Source organism: Electrophorus electricus, chromosome 6 (genome assembly GCF_041902795.1).
Source record: "Electrophorus electricus isolate QZ-2024a chromosome 6, ASM4190279v1, whole genome shotgun sequence".
Lineage (NCBI taxonomy): Eukaryota > Metazoa > Chordata > Actinopteri > Gymnotiformes > Gymnotidae > Electrophorus > Electrophorus electricus.
In genome coordinates this window covers 25,580,745-25,594,160 of record NC_137502.1, presented here as the reverse complement: position 1 = coordinate 25,594,160, position 13,416 = coordinate 25,580,745, and the positions used below count along the sequence as shown (strand labels likewise).

Genomic DNA, 13,416 nt, shown 5'->3' with positions numbered 1-13,416 from the left:
TACTCATAGAATATATCCTAGTACAGTACAGTTGGTTAGAGTCCAACATACCAATGAACTAGAATATAGGGGTCAATGCTGAAACCTAGAAGTACACCAGTCAAACATCACCAATCAAAACACATGAGCAGCATGATGAGTGCCTATCATAGCTATGTTTGTAAGTGTCCTAAGAAGTGTTTTTTTGCGTGCTTTCTTCTGTGCATCACTACATAAAGGGTCTTCCATGGTCTGTTGGGCTATTTGCTACTTCTTAACTCACATACATTTTCTTAGCCACTCATCAGATGTAACAAAATTTTGGGCGCATCTCTGATTAATAAGCTAAGTTACATTTTTTATTCTTCTGACTATACCTTCAAATAGCACATTCAGAATCAACTCTTGTACAACTCTTGAACTATTGTACCCCCTCTTGTGCATAAGCTAATGTGGTAATAGCATGTACATAAACAAAAAACCAAACATTTCATTTGGTCAAATCAGTATGATTATTCATTAAATAAGAGCATAGCATCTGTGCCTTAAAAATAACATCATATACAATATATTTTATTTCCAATATGTTACTTTAAATCAGCATGTGAATGTAAATGATATCAATTTATATCAACATATTTGGGTATGAAATTGGTTTCTGCTTTGATGGTGCATATGCAATGGGGTTGATGTTTTTGGTTCCTGCCACTCAGTTCTGTGTTTTCTTTGATGACTACATACAGTAGAACACAGACACAACAAATAGTGATGACTGTTATGATTAACACTGAATACGTAACCACACCTCTTCACACCCACATTTACTGACAGGTCATCACAGCAAGGTGGCTATTTAAACCAGTGTAAAGCAGCCATCCAGACCTTAAGAGTGTTGGGAGGCACCAAGCCCATCATGCAGATCACTTCAAGTCTGGTGTCATTTATATCAGTGCTGTGGATGACTGTGTTCAGCTTTGCAGGATGTGAAGGAAACACAGTTAGCTACAGGCTGTGGGCTGAGCCTCAGATGCCTATTTTGTCTATGAATGGAGATTTTATCATTGGAGGGATTTTCACCATTCATTACTACACCAATGCAGAACAGGACACCTATACCAGGCTGCCACCAAAGCTACAGTGCACTGGGAGGTCTGTCTGTGAGGGTGTAGTGGACAGCACAGAGCAAAATATTATGTTAGACTTACACAGAAATGACAATTATGGTCAAATATTTTTAGGACTTTTCTGTTGTTGTGTGATACTTCCCGTGAAAATTAAAATAAAAAAACACCAGATACTATGCTTTTGTTTGAGGTTTCCTAATTTCAATTTTGTTACTCTCTCCCAACAGCATGGACTTCAGGGAGTTGCGCTTTGCCCGAGCCATGGAATTTACAATCCGCGAGATCAACAACAGAACCGACCTCCTACCGGGTATCACGTTAGGCTACCAGATATACGACTCGTGCTCAGCTGTGCAGATGGCAATCAAAGTTGCATTTCAATTTGCCAACGGCGTGGGACCCGTTTTCAATTACACGAATTGCAGTTCAGAATCTGCAGTTGCTACTGTACCTGCGATCGTAGGAGATTCTGCTTCCACGCCGTCAATTAGCATGGCCAGAATGCTCGGTCTTTTTGGAATTCCACAGGTGAATATTACACGCTACTCCAGAGGGTGTCATAGTTCAAAAATGTTAATTTCGTTCATCGGAAATAAATAAATAATGATTTAGTCCGAACATGTCTAATGTAAGACTTTGCATATGTGTAATATAATAACTTAAAACTAATAAAAATCTAAAAAATAATCAAAATACTAAACAACTAAATGTTATTTTTACTTTCATCCTCTGACTGAATTACAGGTGAGTCACTATGCAACCTGCGCGTGTCTGAGCGATAAGAGTCAGTTTCCTGCCTTCTTTAGGACGGTACCTAGTGACCACCACCAAGCGGCCGCATTGGCGAGAATGGTGAAGTATTTTGGCTGGACATGGATTGGAGCAGTGCGCAGCGACTCAGACTACGGAAACTATGGAATGGCATCGTTCCTAAAGGCTGCGCAGGAGGAGGGGATCTGTGTGGAGTACTCCGAGGCCTACTACAGGACACAACCGCGCAGTAAACTGGAGAGAGTGGCTGATGTCATCCGCAGATCAACGTCCCGGGTAATAGTAGCTTTTGTTAACATAGCCGAAATGAGGTTTCTTTTGGAGGAACTGACACGAAAAGCAGCTCCTCCGCTTCAGTGGATAGGCAGCGAGGCGTGGATCACACATCCAGAGTTTCTTCGGTTTAACATGTGTGCTGGCGCGTTAGGTTTTGGTGTCCCTCGATCAGTTATCCCAGGTCTTCGGGGGTTTCTTTTAGACCTCTCTCCAGCTCAAGCCGCGAAATCACCCATATTAACGGAATTTTGGGAGAGCTCATTCAGTTGTAGCCTAAAAGGGCGGAAAGGTTCAGAGTTCCTGCGAGAATGTGACGGCAGTGAGGACATCCGCGCGCTAAAGAACCCATACACAGACACGTCTCAGCTGCGCATCACTAACATGGTGTATAAAGCTACACATGCCATAGCGCATGCAATACATGGTGTTATTTGTAATGAGACGAAATGCGACAAAAACATGAAGTTCGCTCAATGGCAGGTATGGGGAAAAAAAAATCAATTTATAATTCAAAATCAACAATTTTCTTTTTACTTAAAATAATATGTATAATAATTGTATAAATAGTTACATGTAAAGAAATCTCGTGTATTCCAAAACTAATTGTTATATGTAGGTGATCTGCATGGTATTTACAGAGGAATTCATGCATTGCAATGAACTTTCATGAAGTTGTGTCTATCATACAGATACTCGAGCAGCTCAAGAGAGTTAATTTCACTACAAATAATGGCTATCAGGTCAACTTTGATTCCAGTGGAGATCCTGCAGCTCTCTATGAGCTCATAAACTGGCAGTTTAAGAAAGATGGTGCTTTAGACTTTGTATCAGTGGGCTACTATGACTCATCCAAACCGAGAGGACAGGAGTTCAGAATGAGCAGTGCTATCAGCTGGGTGGGTGGACAGACAGAGGTAATGTATAACACACCGTTTACTTTTCTATAAAGGCCTTTTTATAATTTCTAAAGGTTCTTAAAGGCCAGGCCAGGAACAATTGACTGTTCAGTGGTTTCTTTCTTCCACACAACTGATTTAATGTATAATGTTTTGCTGGATATGGGATGAATTAATAAGACATTTTTGAGTAGGGGAACTAAACTGCAGTATGGTGTCTGTTGGAAAGCCCATCCCTAAAGGCATGCATCATCAAGGATCAGCCGCACATGTAACATCAGAGATTGGTGACAGAGGTTCCTAGTCGGACAATCGAACACATTTGCATGGGATTGTTTGTCTTTGTTCACATTGTGTGAAGTCTGTGTTTGATCCTAATGTGAGCTGACCAGTAACTGTTTAGTATAGTCATCAGTAGATGTTTCACTGTCGTCAGTATTTTAGTTGTTATAAATGTTAAATGTAAGCATGCAATAGAATTAGCCTGTTGAATTTGTGAGTTTAACATGGCTAAATGGTAATATTACCAGTAGTATTAGTATATATTTAATCCCCAGTTGTAATAAACAGTGTTATTTCTGTGCCGAGTTAGAAGCGGTTGTTCTAGCATTTCATATGTTTGAGCATAGGTGAAAAAGACACATTCATTTTGTGGGGGGATGGTGATGTGCTACCTAAGTATTAATTAAATAATCTAATAACAGTACATTTATTTACAGCATTTAGCTGACACTTCTATCCAACACAACTTACAATTATGACCAATTACAGCTTGAGCAATTAAGGGTTAAGGGCCTTGCTCAGGGGCAATTCAGCAGTGGCAGGGTTTGAACCAGCAATATTCCAATTACAAGTCAAGTACCTTAATCACTGAGCTACTGCTGAAAACAGCAAATGTTTATTATTGCATACAATTGCCTAGTACTGTTAATGAGAGCAATGGCTGATAGAATGCATGTTCCATTTCTATTCTAGACCACACACACACTCACACCTACATACATAAATATACAAATATACACACTCAAATGTTCAGTCTGTACAGGACAAGCCTGAGACTGAACTTTCAGTATTGGAAGTGCTGTTAAAGTGTTGACTGGCATCCTAACTCTCCGTTGATCTGACCGACACTCCAAAGGGAGACAGTATTATAGAACCAGCCAACATTACAGCTCTCTACCCACATCTATCGAACATTTTTGTCCTTTGAGTAGGATTTTGTTTTTTTGTTTTTGGATGCAGCTAAACTCCTTGTGTAGTGGTGACTATTCCAAACCTGGAAGACCGAGATGGCAAATCCATTTTCCTATGTACCTCAGTGATTATGTCCTTTTGTGCCCTGGCCAAAGAGCAGTCATCCAGTTGACTCTTCCTTAAACAACACAGCATATATACAGGTTCGAAGAGGACAGCTGAATTACCTGCACCTCCACAGAGATGTCTGACCCTCACCAGTATCAACCTCCAACCATCTTAGAGACAATCACGCTCTGAAGTCAGGTTGTATGATCAGTCTTGAGGCTAATTCCTACCCACATAAATATTGGTGCCTCCCAGAGACTAGATGATGCTGGATTTCTTAGGGAAGATGCTGAGTAAGCTTCAAGTAATGAATTTTCATACTTCAACCCCCTACAGGTCCCCTGCAGTTGTCTCCCAGCCAGCTCAGCTAGCTCACCGACTGCAGACCACCTGTCAGCGGACACCATATGTCTGGTAGAGGTCACCCTTTGAGGGTCCATTGCTCCCTCATGGACAGTCCGTCACAATGGATAGCACCTATTGAGGTCCACGTCAGAATATAACTGATCTTTTCACTAAAGATCGTAGTGCATAACAACTGAGAACAACCTCCTGCAGCCACTGACCTATTCAGATATCAAATCTTAATGGATCACCTGAAATTAGAAGAAGCTTGATTATTAACAGCCTCGTACCTCAACTCCCCATGCCTTTATACAGACATTATGGCAGCCCCGACTGAGAGGTTCAGCCAACCACGCAAACTAGCCCCGAAGATTGCCCAAGTAATGGATTCCCCAAACATATGATGCAGAGACTCAGAGGTGATTTCGTTACAGATTAGAGCCCTTGTGAGATTGCTAAAGATCCTAAGGCAGGAGGATGAAGCAGAACTGATGTGTTAATCCCATGTGGAGACTTCTGATTAACTTGCCACAAGAGATGAGGTCAGAGTTCAGGGGGCATGTCTGGGGTCTGCCAAGTACAACGTGCAATCTTCTGGACTTCTCAGACTGCATACACTATGAAGCCTGGTGCCAGAATAGTGGGGGACAGACAGGTTCCAAAGGGCAAAGTCTGAGCCAGAAACAGGCACAGTGCACAGACCCACAGCTCATTCAGCCACTACACTACACACAGGAAAAGAGACAGCTGGTGAGTCACCTCCACAAAAGGCAACTAAAGGAGGTAACAGGAGGCCCCTACCAAAAGCCTTTTGTCCCTATTGCAAGAAAGAAGATCACTTTCTCAGTCAGTGCACAACCTTTAAGTCCTTCAGTAAGGAATAGATCACGGACTGGAGTTTCCAAACTCCAAAGAAACTGATGTTGTTGGTGCTGTGGCTCTGAGCACCAAGCAGCAGAGTGTAAACTGAAAAGACATGTAGTATTTGTCGGGGGAAACATCTCCTTATCTTTCATCAACTGCTAGGGAGCTAGTGAAGATTTCTGTTTGATTAGCTGATAACTGATCTCTGTATATGGTCTGGCCTGTCGATGGGAGATGCGTTCCCCTCAAGATAATTAGGGTTCTGTTACACTATGAGGCCACATCATTTTACACTTATGCCATCCTGGATGACGGGTCAGAGCACACTATACTTCTACCTGTGGCTGCCTGCAAGCTGAGAATAGAAGGTACTATGGAATCCGTACCTCTGACAACAGTTTGGCAGGGTGTGCAAATGATCACAGGTGCAGCCGTCTCCTTCCAGATTTGTTCAGATTTGTCCAGATTGGCCCCCCTGGAGTGCCAGCCACCATTAAGTCTAAGTTGGAATGGGCATTGCAAGGACCAGCTACATTTATAGAAACTCAGCTGCAACCTCAATAGTGTCTTTTACTGTCCTTTTCCTCAATGGAGGTAGAACTGAAGAGAGACATCAAGCGATTATGGCGAATAGATGTCCTACCATACTTTACTGAGAAGCAGTTGAGGAGCAAGAAGCTATTAAGCATTTAGAAGCAGAAACCACCAGGATGGAAGTAAATAAAGTGCTTCGCTATGTTACACCGCTGCTTTGTGCCAAGAAGGAGGCTGTGATGGCAAGCCTCAGAAGTGTAGAACAGATAAGGCTGTTGTGTACAATGCTGAAACAAAGAAATCTACTGGTGCCATTGAAAACCCACTGCAAACTTAATGACAACCAGGGAAACTTGGTACATCACACACCATATGGTGACCCACAATGGAAAGGACTGCATTGTATTCAGCTGCTCTTTTCAGTACCAGGGCCTCAACATCAATGAAACCTTGCTGCTTGGCCCAGTCCTGAGTCCCTCAGAATTGAGAGTTCTTCTTTGCTTCAGGGAGTTTTCTGTTGCAATAAGATGACATATTAAAGGGGTATTCCACCAGTTTCCATTTCTACCATAGGACAACACCCCCCATCCCCCCCCTAGATTTTTCTGGTGGAACATGAGGAGAGATGATGCCCCAGATGCTTATGAGTTGCAGGTTCTGTCCTTCAACTTGACTTACAGCCCCTATTATGTATCCTTTGCTTTTGAGAGACATGCCTCATCCCTGGTCACAATGGAGAAAGATGACTTTCTGTGGAGAGAAGTTTCTGTCTGGATAAATACCTCCAGAGTTTGCCTTCAAACCAGGAAGCGCGACATTTGCACGATGAACTGCATACACATCTAGCACTGGAAGGTTTTGACATTCGCCAGTGGGCATCTAATGCTCCTGATGCCCCAGACACCAAATCATCTGAGCTACAAATATGACTCTCATAAGACAAGACATCCATGTACATCCACCCTCAGCCTCAGCTGGCACTGTGTAACTGATAGATAAGGCTTCAAGCTTAGGCTTCTCATTTACAATGTGCCAACCTTGTGAAATATAAACTGAGTATTGGCACGCTGTAATGACCCCCTCGGTGTCATCCCTCCATACACCACACAGGAAAAATGATTGTCCAGCACTTGTGGGAAAGACACAGAGACTGGGATAACCTCAAGATTCAAAGGTCATCTGCAAGCCTGAAAATTTGGAGAAGATGTGCTTCAGTACCTGCCCTGTGGGCCTTGACTAGGTGCTACATGCATCCACACATGGCATACCTCCAGTCAGAAGATAGGTGAAAGAACATACACCTTGCCTTTCTATTGGCCAGGTCATGTGTAGCCCCACAGAAGCAACACTGAAACTGGAGCTTTGTGCTACCCTGACTGCTCTGCAGCTGATGAAGCTTTTGAATAGTGGACTTACCTTACCCATACAAGAATCACATTAAGGTACATTAAGGTCACGTTAAGGTATTTGTGTGAACTAGGGTAGCAGAGATTCAAGAACTGACTGACCAGAGGGCATAGCGTTACATAGACTCAGCAAGGAATCTGGCCAATTATCTCACTCAAGGCAAGTGCCTGAAGGATCTAACAGTTCCTAATAGATGGACTCAGGGACCAGATTTCTTTCTACACCCACCTTCGGATTGGCCCTCACATGTCCCTTGGAAAGCTTCAGAGCATGAAGATACTGCTAAGGTGAACCATCATGCATAGTTGGAAAGATTAAATAGAGGCAGCCACACAGGAGTGTCATGGGGTGGTGCTTCAACAAGGTAGTCCTACAGCTGACTCATACTGGGAGGCAGCGCTACTGGTGATGAGAAAGGTCCAGATGGAGAGTTTTGTGGATAACTACAAGCTTCTCAAGGCTGGTAAACCAGTGCCATCCAGTATGTGATTACTAGCCTATCCCCAGAGTATGACAAAGTTAGTGAGCTCAGGCAAGTATGAGGCTGGTTTAAGCAGGCTGAGAATTTTGATTCTGATTTTGGCATTGTGCACCCTATTGTAATGGATTCCAATCACCCAGCAAAACAGATGTTCTTCCAAGATTACAATGAGTGTTTGTGCTGTGAAAAGGCACCAGCGAACCTGTTTTGAGTGCCGCAGATGGAAATCAAGACCAGAATGCCAGACGACTATCCAAACCGGCATTGTATTAAACTGGAGTGGACTGAATGTGGGATGGTGGAATTAGAAGAGCTGGGGCCATAAGTGTCCCCGCATCAAATTTGCTGTGTTCAAATATGCTGTGTTAGAAGTTCCATAAGAGTGTTGAATGGCATCATAACTCTCCAGTATTCTGACTGACACCCCAAATGGATACATTATTATAGAACTAACCAACATTACAGCTCTCTAACTACCTCTATCAAACAGTGACTTCACCTACTGGAGTTTGATACATACCATGAAGGAATGCATTTGTGTCTTTCTCTAATTTCTTTCCTAGGTGCTATCAGGAAAGGGCTAATATACAGGATATAGCATCTTGTATAGTGGCCCATAAGAATGTTCTTCCAATAATCTGTGATATATACCCGAACTAGATGATCTTATAATAGATTTGCATTTGTTCATATAATCTCTTTCTTAGGTGATAGTATCTGTATGCAGTGAGAGCTGTTCTCCAGGCACCAGGAAGGCAGTACAGAAGGGAAGGCCTGTCTGCTGCTTTGACTGTATACCATGTGCTGAAGGAGAGATCAGTAATATGACAGGTTGCCTATCACTGTACAGTATGATGAATTAAGATTTTACAACCCTTATCATTTGCCCTTTTGCATTCTACATAATATATTTGTTAATTGTGATTACATGGCAGGAGACAGACCAATTCTGGATTTATTTAATCTTTATTATCTACAGGAGCTGTCCAAACCCTATAATTCAACAGACCACCTTAACATGGTATACAAAAGTGTGTAACATCCTTTGTTGCTGATGTCAACAAATGACCTGAAAAGAGAATCTTAACACAGTTGATTGCTCCTCTTAAGGACATTCATTTCAGTTTTGATTTTTTTTTTTTTTTTTGTAACAGGCATAGTAACAAATTTATAGAAAGCTGGTTGTAAGGAGCAAGTCAAAAGGAAAAATTCATTTTAAGATAGAGAAGGTACAGCAAAGCAAAAAATAGCTTCCCCGAATGGATAATGAAGTTTAAAGAAGTTTACTGGAGGGAACTATAATGTAGATTTATGACTCCCCTGTGCTACAGTTATGCTATTTACAATGTCAGGTTTAATCATAGTGTTATTTCTGTTTTAGGATTCTTACTTTCCATTTTAATCCCTTAGATTCTCTGGACTGTGTGCACTGCCTTCCTGAATTCTGGCCCAATGGCAAACAAGACAGCTGCCTCCCCAAGCCTGTTGAATTCCTGTCCTGGGATGACACTTTGGGCATTATCCTGACAGTGTTCTCTGTTGCTGGAACCTTTGTGGCTGTATGTGTAGCTTCCATCTTCTACAGAAACAGGGCATCTCCTATAGTCCGGGCCAACAACTCAGAGCTGAGCTTCCTGCTGCTCTTCTCTCTGACTCTGTGTTTCCTCTGTTCACTTACTTTTATTGGTCGGCCCTCTGAGTGGTCCTGTATGCTGCGTCACACAGCGTTTGGGATCACCTTTGTCCTCTGCATCTCCTGTGTTCTGGGGAAAACAATAGTGGTGTTAATGGCCTTCAGGGCTACACTTCCAGGAAGTAATGTCATGAAATGGTTTGGGCCTCCACAGCAGAGACTCAGTGTTCTTTCCTTTACTCTTGTACAGATCCTAATTTGTGTCATTTGGTTAAAAATATCACCTCCTTTCCCCTTTAAAAATTTAAAGCACTACAAGGAAAAAATCATCTTGGAATGTAGCATAGGTTCAGCCATAGGTTTCTGGGCTGTGCTGAGTTATATAGGATTTCTGGCTCTTTTATGTTTCATTTTGGCTTTTTTAGCACGGAAGCTGCCTGATAACTTTAATGAAGCTAAATTCATCACATTCAGCATGCTCATATTCTGTGTAGTTTGGATCACCTTTATTCCAGCTTATGTCAGCTCTCCTGGAAAATTCACTGTGGCTGTTGAGATATTTGCTATTCTGGCCTCAAGCTTCGGTTTGATTATTTGTATTTTTGCTCCCAAATGTTTCATAATAGTGTTTAGGCCCGAGCAGAATACTAAGAAACACCTTATGGGTAAAATGCCCTCTAAGGCCCTTTGAGACTCTGACAGAAAAACAATAAAAAGGTTCATCACCATATATAAACTTTACAGGTTATGTTTAGGTTTATTTTTTAGCCTCAGCAATAAGCCTTTAAACTGATTTTTTTTTTTTTTATTATGATTATATGTTGTAAACTACATTTTTGGCAACATAATGAACTTTCACAAGAAGCACATTAGTGATAATATGTTGTATTTAATTATTTTCTAAAACTTTAAATATTAGATCTTTTTATATTATACATTTCTGTATTTATTCAGATTATGATATGTATCTCTCTTTAAGAAAAGAAAATGTGTGTGTTGCCTAGTCTTGACTAATATAAGAATGTGTAGAATTTAAGTAGATCTTTTCTGTAACAATCCTGGACCTGAATTTATCAGATAATTTATGATTATTTTATTGTTTATTAAATGATTAAATGATTGGTAAACAATGGGTCTTTCAGTCTCTGTCATTGTCCTCCCCCAAAACCTGAAATGATCTGCCAATCTTATAGTGATCTTTGAGGGAGAAATGCCAGTGCCACATATTTACCATGAAGGGACGAGAGACTGGTTGCACCTGAGAGCACAAGAGCACAAATCACAAAAGGTGTCAATCCAAAGTCAGAGGCAGGAATATTTGTGGCAAAATAATAACACCTGGTAAACACAGGTATGTCAGAGGCAGTCCAAAAATCGAAAGTCAAAACCATATGCAGAAGCCCTGAAACAGAATAACAGGTGAGGGATGAGGGATAGACATTGGGAAAGCATAGACTCAGTTCTTAAATAGAGCAGGTAAGAGGTAACTGTTGTGAGCCATGACAATACTGGAGGTGTTTGGTCACATGGTCACAACAATATAATGAAGTTTAATATTTAATGTATATTACATAGTAAATATATATATATATATATATATATATATATATATATATATATATATATATATATATATATATATATATATATATATATATATATATCTCAATCATATATTTCAATAGAATTAAATTTAGTTTGTTCCCAACCCTGGTTGTAAAGAGTGAACACCTAGCACAATTTGATTATTTCTCTGCTTCATCTGGTTCAACTGGGTCTGTTTGCCTCATTTAATGGCTAGTTATCTTGAAAATAATTGGAATATTAAAATAAATTTTCTGAAAGAAAATGGAGTGAAATTTAAGGAATAGATAAGTGTCATCCATATAAAGTGTAGTTTTGCACTTTAGCGCAGCAGTTGACCATTTAGACAGTTTGATTGTTGTATCAGAACTATCACTGTCTAAGAAGAAGGAGCAATGAAATAAGATTTAATATTTTGGTTAACAGCTGAGACTTTATTTTAAGTTTGATTAATCTGGCTTGAAAACTCCAAAAGTATCAACCTCAATGTCTTAGACTGGGATGATTGGGAAGTTGGTGGGATAAAGCAATTTAAAAGTTTAAAACATAAATGTAAAACATAAAACATAAAAGTGTGACATAAATGTACAAAAGTGGAGAAAAAAATGTTTTACAAGCCTAATTGATGTATTACTAATACCACTAGGCAACATGTTATCCTCTCAGCACTTACTATCAAATAAACATGCTTGTAATGATTGCACTGAGGGTAAATGAGATTATGTAAGGAGGCAGGGTGGAACGTTTGGATATTGTGGGTGAACAGCACAAACACAGTACAGACACAGCATGAATTGATCCAAGTTGTGGTGTTTGATGACTGAAAGGATTGACAAGTATGCAAAATGGACTGGTAATAGCCTGATTGGAGTAAATACTTTGATGATGCAGTGCTGCATTGGTGAGTGGCCAGGGGCGAGTGACAGGTCATGTGTGATGCTGTGTCAAGGCTATTCAGGGTTATTCTTGGACACCTGGAATACCAGGACAGTCCTTTTTAGATTTAATCATTGGGGTCAACCACTCTTGCGGGTGTGTTTTACCTTTAAAACTGAGGAATGTTTTGCATTATATTAAGTGAAGTAGGGTTAATAAAATATAAGCTCATTTATATTTCCTGTGTTTCAAATTGTAATATTTAATTGTATATTTGTGTCATGGTAGACCGGTACCCAAAAGGGGGAGACACACCCCTGCAGGACCAGGACCATGTCACATGTTTTCCTCGATCACAATCATCTGTCTTCTGACAGGAGACACCTACACCTCATTAAGCTGCACCTGTATTTGTACACTCACAGGTTCGGAAGGTAGAGGCTACACATTAGTAGCTGAACGACACAAGCTTACTGCAGAGAAGCTACTCCGCTCCGACCCATCCACTAGACTCAGTGACGTAACGTAGAAAGAGTATGAATAATAAAGAAAGTGAAAATGGAACTTCGCCTCTCGCTTCCTCTCTGCTGCCCCTGTCACCAAATGTGCAACCACCTGGAAGCGAAGCGAGCAGCCCTGAATGGGTTCATCTGTTGGCTGTCCAGATGGCGGTGTTGGATCAGCAGAGACAGGAGATTGGGGAGATCCGCTCCATGGTGCAGACGCTCGGCCAGCACGTCACCCAAATGTCTGTGAGTACTGAGCAAAGAGCGAGCTCCCCTGTCAACCCGCCAGTGCACGAAACGGTTAAAGGGTTGTTTGCCTCCCCCGAGGCATACAAAGGGGACCCTGAAGCCTGCGAAGGTTTTATTGTGCAAAGTGAGCTGTTCCTTGGATACCAGCCCCGGCTGTCCGACCAAAAGAAAGTCTCGTTTGTCATCTCGAGGCTCACGGGAAAAGTGCGTGTATGGGGCGCAGCTCTAGTCACATATAACTCCCCGCTTATGCACAACTATGTGGGATTTATCACAGAACTGCGCGCGGTATTTCGCCATCCCTGTCAGGGAAGGCTTTGCGGGCAATCACTGTTGCGCTCGAGGCAGGGATTGAGATCCGTGGCCGACTATGCCATGGAATTCCGGACCTTAGTGGTGGGAACACACTGGAACGAACCCGCACAGATCCACGTGTTCGTGAAAGGGCTGTGGCCTGATCTACAGGCGGAGCTAGCCTGTAAACAGGAGGGGAATACCCTAAATGAAGTTGTTCACCTTGCCATAACGTTCGACCTCCTCCTGCAAGAAAGGCGGTGTGTGCAACGGGAGGCTACACAACGGAACGGGG

The 13,416-nt window shown here is 41.6% G+C and overlaps 1 protein-coding gene across 1 annotated transcript; it reads left to right on the top strand.

Moving 5' to 3' along the window:
- The first annotated feature begins 934 nt into the window (after window positions 1-934).
- On the top strand, window positions 935-10,667 carry LOC113589740 (extracellular calcium-sensing receptor-like). Its single transcript, XM_027029529.3, has 6 exons — window positions 935-1,128; window positions 1,331-1,631; window positions 1,848-2,630; window positions 2,840-3,064; window positions 8,687-8,810; window positions 9,390-10,667. The coding sequence occupies exons 1-6, from the start codon at window positions 938-940 to the stop codon at window positions 10,301-10,303; spliced, it is 2,538 nt and encodes an 845-aa protein (XP_026885330.3). The 5' UTR covers window positions 935-937; the 3' UTR covers window positions 10,304-10,667.
- Window positions 10,668-13,416: the final 2,749 nt, after the last annotated feature.

Bases quoted from the DNA above. Each gene is read 5' to 3' on its own strand.
- LOC113589740 (XM_027029529.3), top strand. From the start codon at position 938: ATGACTGTGTTCAGCTTTGCAGGATGTGAAGGAAACACAGTTAGCTAC. The intron at 1,632-1,847 runs GTGAATATTACA...ACTGAATTACAG, and splicing joins GTCTTTTTGGAATTCCACAG to GTGAGTCACTATGCAACCTG. The intron at 2,631-2,839 runs GTATGGGGAAAA...TCTATCATACAG, and splicing joins TGAAGTTCGCTCAATGGCAG to ATACTCGAGCAGCTCAAGAG.